This window comes from Geosmithia morbida (assembly GCF_012550715.1).
Source record: "Geosmithia morbida isolate 1262 chromosome Unknown scaffold_0, whole genome shotgun sequence".
In the NCBI taxonomy this organism is placed as follows: Eukaryota; Fungi; Ascomycota; class Sordariomycetes; order Hypocreales; family Bionectriaceae; genus Geosmithia; species Geosmithia morbida.
Genome location: NW_023336187.1, coordinates 1779745 through 1795908, shown reverse-complemented (window position 1 = coordinate 1795908; position 16164 = coordinate 1779745). Strand labels below are relative to the sequence as shown.

The following is a 16164-nucleotide window of genomic DNA, read 5'->3' as shown; positions in this document are numbered from 1 at the left end:
AGAATCCATCAACTCAAGACTCGTGGTTCCTCAACTCACATCTGGCCGCTCTGGTCCTCAGCTGTCCTCGACCGTCTCCTCACCAGCTGCTTCCGCCAGAAGACGGCGCGGTTTGATTGTCGACGACTCATCCCCCCACCTCGGTTGTGAGAGTCTTCAAATCACCGATGACTGGGAGTCACGAGATGGTTGGTTCACAGCCAGCATGGACCACGGGCATGGTGTCCGTCGTCCTCCGTTAACAGTTTCCCTGCAACGTTCCTCTGGGTCCGATACGTATCCTACGTCTTCTTCTGCCTCAGAATAGTCCTCTTCACGGGCTTCACCCTCATCTCCATCGCCCGGTACTCCATGTATCCTGGGCCGTGGTTTGCCCGTGGTGGCCCATCCGGCGCAGTCGCTCTTTCCAGGGTGGTTTTTTTCTTTTTCTGTTTCATGGCATTAGCAAGGGACTCTCTTCCTGCTTTACCTCTCCCTTCTCTCTATCTCCTGTCCTCGCTTGTGCCTCTCTGATATGGCATGAGCCATCTGACCCCTTTCTGCAATCATCCACATGATGATTCTGTGCTGCAGCACATGGAGCGACGCCTTCTTCTACTTCACCTGGTCGCTACGGTAGCTGGATGTCGTGATATCGCTGGGCCTGCGCATCAAGCTCCCCTTCGTCGTCACGTCGCGCCACCAGTCCCACCCCCGACGCCATCACCACCGCACCCTTGCTGCCCATCATGCCCGCCAACGGCGTGCTGGCTGCTTGCGCGGGGTCTCCGGCTCAGAACCTCGGCAGCCGCTTCTTCTTCAAGATGTCTGCCATGATTCTGTCCCTGTCCGTCGTCGTACAATGAGTCGTCGTGGCCGTCCAGGCCTTCCTCATGGTCCTGTCCTGTGACGTCTTTGTCGCTCCCTATCTCGATAATGACAGAGAAGGTAGGCTTGCTGCTGGCTGGGATAGAGGAGTTTTGAAATTACCTGAATCTCCTATCGCTGGCAGGAGTGCGTGCTTTCAAGGGTGGTGTTCTCGTTTTCTCCTAATTGCTCTTGTATATTTCCCTTTTATTTCAAGCCCTCCTAGACCATTCTCTCATTCTTATCGTGGGTTGGATGGAGAACATGAGGACGTGATCAATCGAGTGAGGAGCATAGGTCGCTTCTAGTGATCGGTTCATAGTACTGTCGCTTCAATAGTATTCTTGAGTCTATTGGCTCTTCTCTTACGATATATCTTATGTTTTAGCAACGTAGTACCATTCCGACAACATCATACAACATATGTACAGATTACGCCTTATATCAACTAGAGGATGAGCACCTTCACTTTCCACCAGACCAGAGTACCATGGCCTTCTCAGCAGAAGATAACAGTATTTATAGAGTCCAGAAGACGATGTAATATTTCCCCGATATACGGTGAATTTTTATTCAATGACATCTCAATCCGGGGACATGCACATATCTATAATGCTGCACCCTCAAACTCTGTGCCGGGTAAGCAGATCCCGCGAGATCTTAGTAACCCCACAACCAAATCTGGGCCAGACCAATCAATGGCGGGGCAAAACTCATTTGTCGTCGTAAAACCATTTAGTCCACCACCACAGGCTGAGCTCGTCACTCGAGCGCTGAGACCGACAGACCAGCAGCATCCATTGTCATCATGGAAACAGTCCTGGCGAGTCAGAGCCCCCTGATGGGAGGCTATTCGTATGGTAAGCATCCCGCTCCTATCCTATCCCAGGTATCGGAGAATACCCTCCCCACAGAGAAGGAACGAATACCATTGGAAACTTGCAGCTCACATACAGCCCTTGGCAGACTTCGTCGAGATCTGGCATGCCCACCGTGGCCCGGTCCTCCTTGTCGTCCTCTCCATCCTCCTCGCGGTGCGCGTATACCTGCACCTCAACGAACCCAAGAACGAGTTGGTTGCATTCCAAGAGATCTACGGAGCAGATCCGAAAAAGCAGTCTACTGCTGCTACCACTGCTGGCGTCGACGAGAAGAAGCGTGAGGCTGCGACGAGGGCTGCCGATGCCGAGAAGAAGGATATCACTGCCGTCGCTGCCGGCAGCAGGGGACCGCGCCGAATCAAGGGAGGCCTGGCCAATAAGTCTCTGCGCGGAAAGAAGGACCAGCCCTCATCGGAGGAGGATGACGCCGCCAAGAAGCCCATCAAAATCTTTGTCTTCTTCTCGTCCGTGACGACCAAGACGCAGAAGCTTGCCGAGTTCTACGTCAGCAGCCTGACGTCGGCTGCGGGAAAGTTCACAGAGGAGAGCGGCCGGCACTTCCTTGAGCCCGAGCTGCGCGATCTGTCCGAGATTGACTTTGACGACTACTTCGTCTCACTGCCGAAGCCGGAGCAGCAGCCCGACGCCGACATGTTCTACCTCCTCCTGGTGCCGAGCTACAACATCGACACCATCAATGACACTTTTATGCAGCACCTCGAGGAGACGCATCACGACTTCAGGATCGACACGGCTCCGCTCTCCCCGCTGCTCGGATACTCCGTCTTCGGCTTTGGCGACAAGGAGAACTGGCCCACCGAGGCCGAGGGCTTCTGCTTCCAGGCCAAGGAGACGGACAGGTGGATGGCCAAGCTGACGGCTCGTAAGAGGGCGTACCCCCTCGGCATGGGTGATATGAAGAGCGACCACGTCGAGAGGTTCGCCGAGTGGGCGAACGGCGTCCAGGAGGTCCTGGTCAACATCGCGCGCGTCGGCAATCTGGGCGAAGGCGTGCCTGGTAGCGGAGAGGCAGCGGAGAGCGACGCCGAAGACGTGGCCGAGGACGAGGACGATGGCGAGGTCATCTTTGAGGACCAGGAGGAGGAGGCGGACGGCGGGGGCAGGGCTCTTGACGATGTCGAGGACCTGGGCAAGATGGTGCGCAGCGACGACAAGGCCGCCAAGGTGGTCAAGGCCCCCTTGGCAGTGGACTTTACCACGTACGGCGGTGGTGGTGCGTCGTCGGGGGCGGCGGCCAAGAAGACGGCCAAGAAGTCCTCTCAGGCGCCGCCCATCGGCCCCAAGGAGATGGTGGCCAAGAACTCACCGACGTACACGGCCCTCACCAAGCAAGGGTACGCGATTGTGGGGTCGCACTCCGGCGTCAAGATCTGCCGGTGGACCAAATCTGCGCTGCGCGGTCGCGGCAGCTGCTACAAGTTCTCGCTGTACGGAATCAACTCGCACCAGTGCATGGAGACGACGCCATCGCTGTCGTGCTCCAACAAGTGCGTCTTCTGCTGGCGGCACGGGACCAACCCGGTGGGCACGACGTGGCGGTGGGTGGTGGACCCCCCGGAGCTCATCTTCGAGGGCGTCAAGGAGAACCACTACAAGAAGATCAAGATGATGCGCGGCGTGCCCGGGGTGCGGGCGGAGCGGTTCAGCGAGGCTCTGAGGATCCGCCACTGCGCGCTGTCGCTGGTGGGCGAGCCCATATTCTACCCCTACATCAACGAGTTCCTGGGCATGCTGCACGCGGAGCGCATCTCGTCGTTCTTGGTCTGCAACGCCCAGCATCCAGACCAGCTGGCTTCGCTCAAGGCCGTGACGCAGCTGTACGTGTCCATCGACGCGTCCAACCGCGAGTCGCTGCGCAGGGTCGACCGCCCGCTGCACCGCGACTTCTGGGAGCGCTTCGAACGCTGCCTCGACATACTGCGCGAGAAGCGCTTCCGCCATCGTACCGTCTATCGTTTCACCCTCGTCAAGGGCTTCAACGTCGACGACGAGGCCGAGGGCTACGCGCGCCTCGTCGAGCGCGGCCTCCCCTGCTTCGTCGAGGTCAAGGGCGTCACCTACTGCGGCACCGCCACCTCGTCCAACGCCGGCCTCACCATGGGCAACGTCCCATTCTACTGGGAGGTCTGCGACTTCGTCCGCGCCCTTAACGCCAAGCTCGAGGAGCGCGGCCTCGACTACGGCATCGCCGCCGAGCACGCCCACAGCTGCTGCATCCTGCTCGCCAGCCGCCGCTTCAACGTCGACGGCAAGTGGCACACCCACATCGACTACGACCGCTTCTTCGAGCTGCTCGAGGAGAGAGGGCCCGACGGCGACTGGACACCCGAAGATTACATGGGCCCGCCCACACCCGAATGGGCCCTCTGGGGCAACGGTGGCTTCGACCCCAGGGATGACAGGGTCGACAGGAAAGGCCGCAGGATCGAACCTGTCGTTGTGCGCGACCGTCCGGATGACGCAATGGAGTTCTGAGGACCTTCCAAAGTATATCTAAAAAAGTGAAAAACCAAATCAACAGAGTATTACGTTCATTCAACCATCAAAGATTTTTACACGTTTGCCTCGATGGACTTTTTTTTTTTTTTTTTCAAGTCTCACCAACTCTATAGTCACGTCCACGGCAAGTATTCAGGAGTGTGACAGTTATCCAGCAGCCGAAAGACATGAGGACACATGGGTTGTTTCGTTGTATTGTGAAATACAACTGCCAGCAGTTTGCCTTTTCCCACTCAAAGCGCCGCGGCGGCTTCATCTCAACGTCAGATTTGTTAACACAAGCTTTATGATAGTACATGGGGGAGGGGAGGTGTCTAAATGGAAGAAAAAAAAGAAGTAACACATGAATAAAAAAGAACCACCCTCCCCGCGATAGATTTTCCCGTCACCCTCTTCTCCGCAGAGCTTCAATACTCGAGACACTCCTCCCTCTCTCCCAAAAACTCCTTGTTATTTGTTTACCCAGTTCTCTCGACTTGCCCCCCACGTGGGAAAAGGGGGAAGAAGAGGAAGGGAAGCGACTTGAGTGGCTGCGCACTGTCATGTATTTAGTCGAGGCCAACGCTGGGCATGTCGCTGAGGTTGATGCCAGCGGGGCCGGCACCGGCGCTGGAAGCGCGAGGGCGGATATCCAAGCTCGAGTCGTAAGCAATCATCTCGGCGAGGATATCAAGTATAGGCTGTGAAGGTTAGAGTCAGTTCAAGCGTACCCCCCTCAAGTGGAGGAAGAAGATCGGAGATGGAGAGCAAAGAGGGCCGGAGTTGCTTACCTTGGGAACGGTGCTGTCGTAAATCTTGATGAGGTCGCTAGGGGCAGGGTAGACCATGAGGGCCTTGTAGAATGCGAGAGCTGACTCGACCTTCTTGGAGGCTGTAGTCATGGACGCTTGTCAGTAAACGGACACCGTGGGGATGGGTGAGGGGAGCGGGGATGGGAGAGCCTTACCATCTTGGCTGAGAACCTCGCCGGTCATGACCTGCTCATTGAAATAGCCCTCACGCTCCTCGACACCCGAGGGGAAGCCCTGCTCCTTGGCATCGTCGATGAGGGACTTGATGGCGGCACGTTGCCTCTGGGTTGAGGCTTCGGCCTGCTCCTTCTCGGCGCGGACCTGTTTGCGTTCGTTCCTCCTCAGGCTGCGGCGGAAGTCGGCTTGGTTCCTTCGCTGGTAGTCGAAGTAGGCAACGTAAGCTGTCGAAAGGGGTGGGGGGCGGGAAAGGAAAAGCCATTGTCAGTATTCGTAAGGCATTAAGAATCGAAGATGATGGACGGCCGCTGGCGAGATGACCCCCCCGGCTTTTGCGGGGAGAGAGAGATGAGAATTCGCATACCCAGGACGCCAGTTGCGGCAGTTGCGACGGAAGCCGTCAGCACGGTGGATGTCGAGACCATCTTTGGTAGAAAAAAAAAGAAAAAGGGAGGGAGAACCGCTCTTCTATGAGGGGAATACGAAATGGGAGAAAAGATGGAAGATTATGAAGAGAGAACAAAAGGAGAGAATAGAGCAGACAGAGGGTGGTGGGTGATGACGGCTGCTCGCCAATTAAAAAAAAAAATAGGAGTTTTGGGGGAGAGAGACGGAGGTGTAACTTTGGACGTTAATTGTTTCTTTGCATCACAGAAGAAACCAATTTTTTAGGGTGTCGCCAATGGTCAGCCAGCCAGTTTCCGGGCGTCCCCCCCCCCCCCCAGAGTGTTCGGGGCGCGCGCATTACCTGTTTCGGGTCAGGAGCTCGGATTATCGATAGGGCCGTCATATTACTAAGAATAGGAACAGTGGCACTGTCCCAGTACCTACGGTGGTTCATCGGTTAATCGCCGGATCTACTGAGACAAAGCTTCGTGGCTGGTTGTATCGGAAGCTCCCAAGGCCGGTTTGTCTGACGTCCCCCCCCATTGCTTACAGGCGTCTCTCTCAACGCATATAACCTCATCAGCAGTTGCTGGGGTAGAGGCTCCGGCAAAGGCGTCCTGTCATGTCGGAAGAACGCAGCAGGATATCTCTTCGGAGTGTCAAGAGGAAGAACCGTCCCGTCATCGGCCCCCCGCGCCAGATATCCGGTCCCATCCCTCAAGATGGCGGCGCCGCCAATATGCCTGCGATGGCTCCCCCCATCCCCCAAAACCCGGCTGCGAGGCCACGCCCGAGGCAACAGACCGGAGGTGGTGACAAGGTGAGAGCTTGATGGAATTATCGGGGGAAAAAAGTTTCCCTTTTCCTTCGCTGACCGAAACGCGTCCTCTTGCCGAACAGACCTCGGATCTAGTCAAGCGCCGATACTCGACTCGCTTCAACCAAGACTTTGACATCTCCAATGCTCCTCCTATGCCCAATATGCCCAAGCTGGACAAGTATGCCGCCACGGAACAGCAAAGGCCACCGCCTACCCGCTCGGGGGGTGCGGCGCCCGCTCTGGACATCGAGGCGCTACGCGACCCCGGTCTGGCGGCGGAGCAGTACGCTGCCAGCGTGTTGAGCGACGCGACTGACGACCAGATCCGACAGTTTGAGGAGTCTCTGCGCAAGCTCAAGAGCCGTGCGTCAGCGGACCTGCAGCAGAACCTCCTCCAGAACCGCACGCAGTTCATCAAGATCAGTAAAGAGGCAGAGAAGCTCAAGAGCGAGATGCGAGCGCTGCGGAATCTGATGGCCGATCTCAAGACCAACGCGACCGCTCTCCGGGCCGCTTCTAACAAGCGCGACGAGTCAGCCAGCCTCCCCGGGCAGATGTCGACGGGAATGAGCAAGAGGGACAAGCGTAGTTCGGTGGCCGATAGGAGCGCCCTCTGGACTTCTCAGATGCAGGCCCTATACAAGAATGTCGAGGGCTCGCAGAAGTTCCTGCCCATCGCCGCTGGTCGGCATGTGGTGCAGGACGCAGGGCCCTGGGTCGAGCTGGACAATGCGACGTACAAGTCGCGTAGGGCCATGCAGATATTCTTGCTCAACGATCACCTTCTCATCGCCTCACGCAAGAAGAGGAAGATGGACTCGGCGGCCGGCGTGGACCCGAGGGGCCCCATGTCGAAGCTGGTGGCGGACCGGTGCCTGTCGTTGCTTGACGTCGAGGTGGTGGACATGGCGGGTACGGGCGAATCGGCTGGCGGGCGGAGCAACAAGCTGACCGATGCCATCATGGTGCGCGGCGGCGGACAGGAGTCCTTCATCTACCGGACCGAGAAGCCTGACGATGCCGAGAAGAAGTCACTGCTGCTCAATGTACGCAAGGCGATCGAGGAGCTGCGTAAAGGCCTCCAGTCCGAGATGGAGGCCAACAACAAGGCGCGCGAGACAATCAACTACTTTGCGTCGAGGGATCCGGGTCTCCTGCAGAAGACGGAGCTCCTCGAGACGCTGTCCGACGTCAAGGACATGCTCATCGAGGTCGACGGCAACCAGCAGAACCTGCGGTGGATCGAGTCCCAGATGGACGGGCTCGACATTGACATTGCCCTCCAGAGCTTCGAGCCGGCGGTGGCGCGCGTCGAAAAGCTCAAGGGCCTCGCGCGGGGCCTCAAGAACAATGTCGTCGCACAGGACTTCATCAACTTCAAGGTGGAGGAGAGGTGCGGCAGGCTGGCGGGAGTCATCATCCGCGAGCTATCGACGACGCACAACGAGCAGAATAAGACGAAGCGCAACGTCAGCTGGCTCACCAGGCTAGGCTACGAGGATAGGGCGCGGGAGGCTTACCTCGCCGCGAGGAGTGACACGATCCACAAGAGGACCAGGTATCTTTCGCTCTCCTTCCCCTCTCCCAACTTTGACCACGACCCATCGTGACCGACACCATCTTGCTAACCCGACTTGCAGACAATGCATCTTCCAAGGCGATCTACACCTCTACATCTGGCAGATCTCATTCGTCTACTTCATGATCATCCGGAACACGGTCAGGTGTTTCCAGGGGTGCTTCCCGCCGCCTATGATGAGCACGTGCGTCAAGTGGGCCAAGGAGCAGGTCGAGGCTCTCAACGTTGTGCTCGGCCGACAGCTCAGCAGCACGAAGCCCGGAGGCGAAGTCTGGACGCAGTGCATGGACAGGGCAAAGGAGCACGCCGAGATGCTGTCCGAGGTCGGGCTGGACTTTGTCAACCTGGTTGGGAGGGGGGTTGAGCAGCAGGTTGCATCGCCGCCGGGGCCTCTGTCGCCATTGTCGGTTAGCAAGTCGCGGGCGGTGGCTGGGTGAGAGTTTTGCTGTCATTGACGCTGTTATGGTAGCTGATGCCGATGTCTATATCTACGAGTAGAGCCTTTGTGAATCATACCCTTGTTGCTTGCTACCTTGTTTTACCACTCAAGAGTACAGTGCGGCGATGGAGCAGCAATGCATGCTACGAGTATGAATATACGACGTACAGATGCGTCTCACCACGAGACGATTACGTGCTCGGTGTGGGTGCTGTGAGATTTGGGTGTCTTGGGCGGTGAGCGGTGGGATGTCAATTTGCCTGACGCGACGGAATGGGCCTAATCCGTGTTTATGTATGATTACGAGCAGATGGCTGCAGAGATGGCCGATCTCAAGACCGACACGGCGGCTGGGGTAGATTGATTGTATTGCTCGGTGTAATACTCGTCACAGATGTGTGGTCACTCTGTAATCTCTGCTGATCGGGCTCAGATGCAGCGATACTGCAATCTCCCGTGTGCGTCTTGTGGTGGTGGGCCAGGATGTTAAAAAACGTATATGACTACTCCGTATGTAGTCTGTACAGATATCCATACAAGTACGGAGTAATACGGAGTAGGAGTTACAGTACAGATTACAGAATTACTGGAGGTGTAGCAGTACATGTACGCTGCGGAAAATAGTACCGGGCGTTGTAAGGAGTATCTATCGTATTATCTATTAATATATCTATTGTTCGTACTCAGTTTTGACTAGATTGAGCGTTGGAACGGTATCTGAGTAAGCAAACGATAAGCCTCTACATATAATGTATACAGGTAATCTTAGGTAGACGACGGAGCAATTATACTGAATTCAACCAACTGCAGCAACTCTTTAGAGCAACCAAACTATTGCTGTCGGGTATCCACTAATAACAGCAGCTTCCCCCCGCCCCAAACACACCCCTTTCAGAGCTGGCCCTCCTTCATTCAGCTCTATCTGTACGGACTAGTATAGCAGTCCCAGTGTCCATACGAGTGCGTGCTTCTCCCTCCTTCTTGCTGGCTTGCCTCTCCCTCCTCCTCCCGCACACACACACACACACACACACACGTGAGAAGGCACGACGAAATATCCCAAACGACGCGACCATTCTCTCCATCGGACGTCTTCCACGTTTACCTTGCTTCCACGCACATATGAAATAATAACGCGTCCAAGCCTGCACGTCACTTGCTCATTTTTATTATCTCTTGTCCTGGGGGGAACACCTTGTTTTTACCCCACCGCTTGCGACTCTCTCCAAGGCCTTTTTTTGGGGGGAATCATCAATCTCTCTCCTTCCAACGTCATTACCCCCCCGCCCGACCTGCCATCCCTCCCTCTTGATACCTGACTCTTGGGCAGAAGAAAAAAAAAAGCACCAACAACGCGCATACCTATATATACTCGACACGCCGGACGTGATTTGAAGCGATGGATACCAACATGGAGGACGTAGGAAGAATCCCCGCCGATCTCCCGCCTGTCCAGACTGAGCCCACCACCATCGGCACCCTTGATAGTTGGGTAGAGGGCCTCATGAACTGCAAGCAGCTGTCCGAGATCGACGTCCAGAGGCTTTGCGATAAGGTGAGTTGAATTTTTGCTGATGTGGAGGATTGGGATGCGTGTTCTCGCCGAGCTGCTGCTGCCCCTCCACCGCCCCTCTTCTTCCGGTGACGGTGCTGATATTGTCGATAGGCGCGAGAAGTTCTACAAGACGAGTCCAACGTCCAGCCAGTAGTAAGTGCCAACCCATTCTGCTTTATGCGGGGATCTTACTTCGTGTAACTGACACATTCTTTTTCCTCCTCCCGCTAGAAATGCCCCGTTACCGTGTGCGGTGATATCCACGGTCAATTCCACGACCTTATGGAGCTCTTTAAAATTGGTGGACCTAATCCCGACACCAACTACCTCTTCATGGGTGCGCACGCCGTCCCCCATCCCGTCGACCCTTCTTCTCAACGGGTTCGAACAGTAGCTTCATGACATGGCCCGCTGACCATCGCGATGAAAAATACAGGCGACTACGTTGACCGTGGCTACTACTCCGTCGAGACGGTCACGCTCCTCGTTGCTCTCAAGATCCGATACCCCCAGCGCATCACCATTCTCCGCGGGAACCACGAGTCCCGTCAGATCACCCAGGTCTACGGCTTCTACGACGAGTGCCTCCGCAAATACGGAAACGCCAACGTCTGGAAGTACTTTACCGACTTGTTCGACTACCTGCCCCTGACGGCCCTGATTGAGAACCAGATCTTCTGCCTCCACGGCGGCCTCTCCCCCAGCATCGACACGCTCGACAACATCCGAGCTCTCGACCGCATTCAGGAGGTGCCTCACGAGGGTCCCATGTGTGACCTTCTGTGGTCCGACCCCGACGACCGGTGCGGCTGGGGAATATCCCCCCGTGGTGCCGGCTACACTTTCGGCCAGGACATCTCGGAGGCCTTCAACCACAACAACGGCCTGACGTTGATTGCGCGAGCTCACCAGCTTGTCATGGAGGGTTACAACTGGTCTCAGGACCGTAACGTGGTGACCATCTTCTCTGGTACGTATTGCCCCCTCTGCATCCGCTCATCCGCCTCCGCCTTTTCGCCCCCGTACACGACTTTGCCTGAGGCTGACGTCTCGTTTGCTTTTCTAGCACCCAATTACTGCTACCGATGCGGCAACCAGGCTGCCATCATGGAGATTGACGAGCACCTGAAATATACCTTGTATGCACCACTTCCTCTTACTTTCCTGAGTGTTGCAGATGCTAACAGTATTGCAGCCTGCAATTCGACCCTTGCCCCAGAGCTGGAGAACCCATGGTCTCAAGGCGTAAGTCGCTCTTTGCTCTCGTCATCTTCCACCCCTACAGTTTGCTGACTTCTCTATCAGGAACCCCTGACTACTTCCTCTAATTCCTCACAAGCTAGCCCAAGCCTGCGGGATATCGCATGCACAGTCGAAGCTCACATCGATGGGAGAGCTGGGAGGGGATGTAGGGAAGAAAACTCGGCGTCTGGAAGGCACCTGCAATTCCAGCGGCAGCCCAGGCACTGTGCGCTTCTGGCCCACCTCGTTCAGCTACCTTTCACGATGGCACGGTGTACGAGTACGGCTGGTATTTTTCTTCTTGCATTGTGCAGAATTGTCTGTACACTGTTTTTCATGTCTCCAAGGTGGATGACGGCGAGAGATCGATGTAGTCGGTTACGTCATACTTGGCAAGGCAACGACGTGCGGCGGGTCTCGTGTTCCCCCCTCCCCCCCCCGGACATACAAGAATAAATGGAGCTTTTTCACAGTGTAGCAAATAAATAAAGGGCGTTATTCATAGGTCAAATGCTATCTTGTCGGATACGGATGTAGCCTTTGATATAGCAATATACTAAGAGTGATGAGTTGGGATTATGTTAATTACTTGTTTTATTTTCTTTTCTTTTCTTCCGCTGCTACGAAACAGAATCCTCTCTATGCACGCTACCAAGTTCCCTCCATCCAATCCTTGCTGGGCGTACGCCGGCTAACTCGTCAAGGAAGCATTCGTGTAAAAAAAAAAGGGGGGGAGATGGAGATGAAACGATTAATAATAATATTGATGACAGTGAAAAAAAAAGAACAGAGTAGAAGAGAAGAGAAGGGAAGAGAGAAGGGAAAGGAAAGGAAAGGAGAAAGAATACAGGTGGAAACAGGCGATATCAAGTCTTGGTCTCATCCACCTCGTCAGTACTGGACGTTGGAGGTTTGATACCGCCAGAGTAGTGACCAGGGCCCGAGCTGCCGTTGGGAATGTGGAATCGACGATCGAAGCGGACTAGGATATAGGTGTAGGTGACGATGATCTCGATGACGAAGTTGAAGCAGTAAAACGCGGGCTTCTCGTTATACCAGTGGGGGTTCCCGGGGGCCGAGGGTAGAAAGGCGTCGGCGGCGCGGAAGGCGGAACCGAGGGTGAGCAGGGTGGTGGTGAAGAGGACGAGGGCGATCTTTGTGCGGAGGGACCCCTGGCCGAAGGGCTCGATCTCGGTGCGCCTGGGAAGTACGAGGGCGATGAGGATGCCGGGGATGGGGATGAAGGAGACGAAGAGGAGGTAGACGCCCGAGGTGCGGAGGACGTTGCGCAGCTTTGCCAGGATGCCGACGTCGAGGGTGTAGTAGGTGTAGACGACGCAGGCGATGGTCATGAAGAGGACGAGGGCGACGCTGACGTACAGGGCGCGGAAGGCGTAGCGGAGGCTGTCGCGCCAGGCCCACGAGGGGTGGAGGGCGCGCAGGATGCGCTGCAGGAACAGCAGGTTCAGGATGAAGAGGAGGAGGACGCCGGCCCTCACCAGGATGGAAGAGGCGATCAGCAGCCGCACGTTGTCCGGGTGGACGGCCCAGGCTATGCGCAGGCTGCAGGCCGTCGTTCGCGCCATGCAGAAGCCGAACAGGGCGCCGGACGGTATGAACTTGTGGCCGCGGCGGAGGTTGACCTGCAGTATCGTCATGTTGGCTACGGCACCGCAGACAAACATGGCTACCAGGACGGCGCAGATGGGCACGTCGACCGATACCGTGGGCGTGAGGCCGGATTGGGGTATCTTGGGTGCGTAGGGAGGACCTGACGGAGAGGACGACATCGTGTGTAAGTCGAGCAGGGGATCGGCGATAGATAGCCCGGGGTGTTTCTTCTTCTCTCTTTCTTCCCCCCTCCTTTTCTTTTCCCTTTTTTCTTCTCCTTTTTCTCTTCTTCTTCTTCTTCGTCTTCTTTTTCTTGATGTTGAGGATTGTTGATGAAGAAGGAGGACAAGAAGGAGAAGTTATGAAGAGAGGGGAGAAGGGTGTTAAAGAATGAAAAGGAGAGAAAGGTTATACAGTTAAGAAGGTAGATATGATGGGGAAAAAAAGAAGAGGCTTTGAAAAAAAAAGGAGAAAATGAAAAAAAAAAATATTGATCAATGACTCGAGAGGAAAAGATGCGTGTTCCGAGTAGTCAGGGTGTAAGAGCTGTCGACGTTGACGGCCTTTGTATATTCCGAACAAAGGACGATAGTATGCTCCGATACGGTGGGATTACAAGAAGGGGAAACCCCCGTTGATGTAGGAAGTGGCATGACAAATGCGCTCTTCTTCGTCCTCTCATCTTATTCGCTTCATTCATAACGTAGTATTGCTCCGTCGAATGGACGGTTACGAATATAGATCCCGGTACATAATCACCTCGTTATCAATACTCCTCGTATAACAAAACGTTCGGACGTCGGCTTTTGATCCAAGTCGCGATAGACGCGAGCTCGTTCTTCCCCGCACAATCGTGCATATCTCGGTACCAGCTCGCCTACATCAAGTCACGTGCACCATTAGCCGCCATTAAATCCGTGCTGATATGCAAGGTCGGTGCTACTTCGCACGCAGTTAACAACTAAAATACGGAGTATAGCAAACTCCGCATAGCAACTTTTAATCCGACGAAATGCATTTCTCATGACCTGTCTGTCAGCGTTCATCCTTCATCTTTCTTCTAGTCCCCGTTTTGTTTTTCTTCTCTCTTAGACTTTTGACTTTGGTGGCGGGAGAATGGGACCGGCAGGTATTACGGATATCAATACCCCGTGCAATATCGTGTCCCGAGGGATGCCTTCAAGGGCTGGACCTTGCAAACTTCGTTCATATTCGATAGTACTCTCTCCTTAGCTGCACAAAATCGGCATGCTGCACTCATACCACTGTGCAGTGCTTGGGAGAGAGCGGGGTAGGTCCGGCTAAGTACGTCTGATATGTTACATGTAATACAGATTACATCGGGTCGGTAGAGTCTACGAGTAGGCGGCTTACTTCGACCTGTGCAGGGGTCATGGGCAATCGAAACTTTGCCAACAGGGTCACACAACGATGCCAACAACGTTCAGCCATGGCCTCCCTTCCCCGAGGCCCTGTTCGACCAAAATAGTCCGAATCTTGGTCGAGTTTCCACCGCCCGACGATATCTTTAGTCTCCGACTCACGTGAAAGACCCTGGCGACCTGCTCAACGGGCTCTAGGTTCCTATAGGTTCCTAGGGTCTCCACGCAAGACCAAGAAAATTGTCCCGACGCCCGAGTCTCCCCATGGTCTGACCAAGGACCTCTGTCTCTCGTGGTCGACGGCTGCTGTGCAGGACATCTGTATCGTCGGCGTCGCCAAGGGAAGGAGAGATCAGGCACGCACCGGTCCAACGCATCAGAGTGGGTGGCTGTGGCTCATCCGAAAACACACATGAAAAGCGACAAGCGACGCGAGCAGTTCTCGGTCAGAGAAGATGAGGTTTCTCACGCAGCTGTTCGAAGGACTGGCACGGCTCAAGGGGTCTGGATGGACCGCTCGAGGCGCTGACGCTGCGGGCGTGCGTCGTTGGCCGTGAACGGTGGGGGAAGGGTAACGCACCTAGAAGAGGTCAGTCCCGGGCCTTTGTCGCCCCGTAACCTCTTCCAGCCCACGTCCAAGGCCGTCCGGAGGTGTTCCATCTGCGCATTCTACCATGAGTGCACTAGCGGCGAGCAGGCTGCCCACAAAGAGGCTCAATATCCTGAACCAATATGGCATGCAGAAGTGCAGCCTGCCCCGTAGGCAGCTCAATAGGATCGATTGGATGGAAGGGGGGGGGGGAGCTGGGCTTGCAGAGGTGTTGGAGTTAGTCACGTCGCTATCGCTGAGTATCTGCGTGCCACTTTGCGTCGAGGCGGATACCTTCAGACGTCAGCTGGGTGACCAGGAGCTCAAATCGGCATTGTATGATTATATAAGTAACCCGGATCTCGGTCTCGATGTCGGATGAGATGGAGCTGTTGTTCACAGTTATGGTCCTCGACAATGGGCTTGTACATTAGACTACCCGATGAGCCATGTAGCAAACCTGGCCTATCCACACATCTGGTCAGTATTTTGCACTATCACCACCCACATGAACACGGTAACATCGTGTGCTTCTTCAACGCTGAGGGGACACTCCCTTTCCGGAGCACCCTCGACATGGGATCGGTAGAGCGGCGAAGCAGCAGCGTCAACGACCCGTCACTTATCCTAGACCGCCAACAGGGGCGCCACGAGGCTTGCGGACAACCGGCGCGGTAGAAGTATCGGTGATTGTCGAAGTGTGTATGTAGCTGAGATCTCATCACCAGCTCTGCTACTGCTCACCAGTGGTTTGGCCAACGTCTGGTCAAAGGAAGAGCCTTGGCTGGAGACTGCTTTGGTATCATCAGAGTTGGGCGTCGACATGGCGGTGTATCTTCTAAGAGAAATAGGGAGAAGGATGACCTAGTCAGCGAGTGTGACGCCAGACTTCAAATTTCCTAAGCACAAACATGCATGGTTCGGCAATTCTGGATGGGTCAACCATCCCTTCTGATATCTCATACTGCCCTGTCCAGAGTTTCACCGTGGATCTGCTGAGTTATGTCTTGTAATATTCGATCGTACTTTCTACAGTTCGATATTGCTATGCGATGTTATGCTGATGATGATTTATCCGAATATATTCCGAGGCAGAATGGATAGCAGGCAAAGGAGGTGCAATATTGCCTGGAAGAACAATAAACTGACATGGGTTGAAACGCCAAAAATAACAATGCCGAATAGTGAATTGAATCGCGTATTGAATAATACTCCATACGGATACATGTACGAATGCGAGTACAGGTAGACCGAGACACGGCTCTGGAACTACATGATTACCGTTGATGGGAAATTAAAAGGCACAGAGGGTGGGACAGATGGGCAAAGGAGGGGGGGGGGGGGG

The 16164-nt window shown here is 55.1% G+C and overlaps 5 protein-coding genes across 5 annotated transcripts; 3 read left to right on the top strand and 2 right to left on the bottom strand.

Moving 5' to 3' along the window:
- Positions 1 to 1654: 1654 nt before the first annotated feature.
- Positions 1655 to 4223, top strand: GMORB2_0544 (tRNA wybutosine-synthesizing protein 1; the record flags this gene model as incomplete). Its single annotated transcript, XM_035462529.1, has 2 exons — positions 1655 to 1706; positions 1813 to 4223. The coding sequence occupies 2 exons, from the start codon at positions 1655 to 1657 to the stop codon at positions 4221 to 4223; spliced, it is 2463 nt and encodes an 820-aa protein (XP_035325459.1).
- A 572-nt stretch (positions 4224 to 4795) lies between these two features.
- On the bottom strand, positions 4796 to 5640 carry GMORB2_0543 (mitochondrial import receptor subunit TOM20; the record flags this gene model as incomplete). The annotated part of the gene is made up of 4 exons (XM_035462528.1): positions 4796 to 4927; positions 5018 to 5118; positions 5194 to 5439; positions 5580 to 5640. 4 exons carry the CDS (start codon positions 5638 to 5640, stop codon positions 4796 to 4798), a joined length of 540 nt encoding a protein of 179 aa, XP_035325458.1.
- A 584-nt stretch (positions 5641 to 6224) lies between these two features.
- GMORB2_0542 (exocyst complex component 8) lies at positions 6225 to 8432 on the top strand (the record flags this gene model as incomplete). Its single annotated transcript, XM_035462527.1, has 3 exons — positions 6225 to 6422; positions 6503 to 7980; positions 8063 to 8432. Coding segments are annotated over 3 exons (2046 nt in total), but the record flags the coding sequence as incomplete, so codon positions are not given.
- A 1419-nt stretch (positions 8433 to 9851) lies between these two features.
- On the top strand, positions 9852 to 11323 carry GMORB2_0541 (serine/threonine-protein phosphatase 2A catalytic subunit; the record flags this gene model as incomplete). Its single annotated transcript, XM_035462526.1, has 6 exons — positions 9852 to 9995; positions 10107 to 10148; positions 10227 to 10332; positions 10432 to 11134; positions 11191 to 11240; positions 11301 to 11323. 6 exons carry the CDS (start codon positions 9852 to 9854, stop codon positions 11321 to 11323), a joined length of 1068 nt encoding a protein of 355 aa, XP_035325456.1.
- Positions 11324 to 12103: 780 nt separating this feature from the next.
- Positions 12104 to 13027, bottom strand: GMORB2_0540 (Protein of unknown function (DUF3112); the record flags this gene model as incomplete). Its single annotated transcript, XM_035462525.1, has 1 exon — positions 12104 to 13027. One exon carries the CDS (start codon positions 13025 to 13027, stop codon positions 12104 to 12106), a length of 924 nt encoding a protein of 307 aa, XP_035325455.1.
- Between the last annotated feature and the right edge of the window lie 3137 nt (positions 13028 to 16164).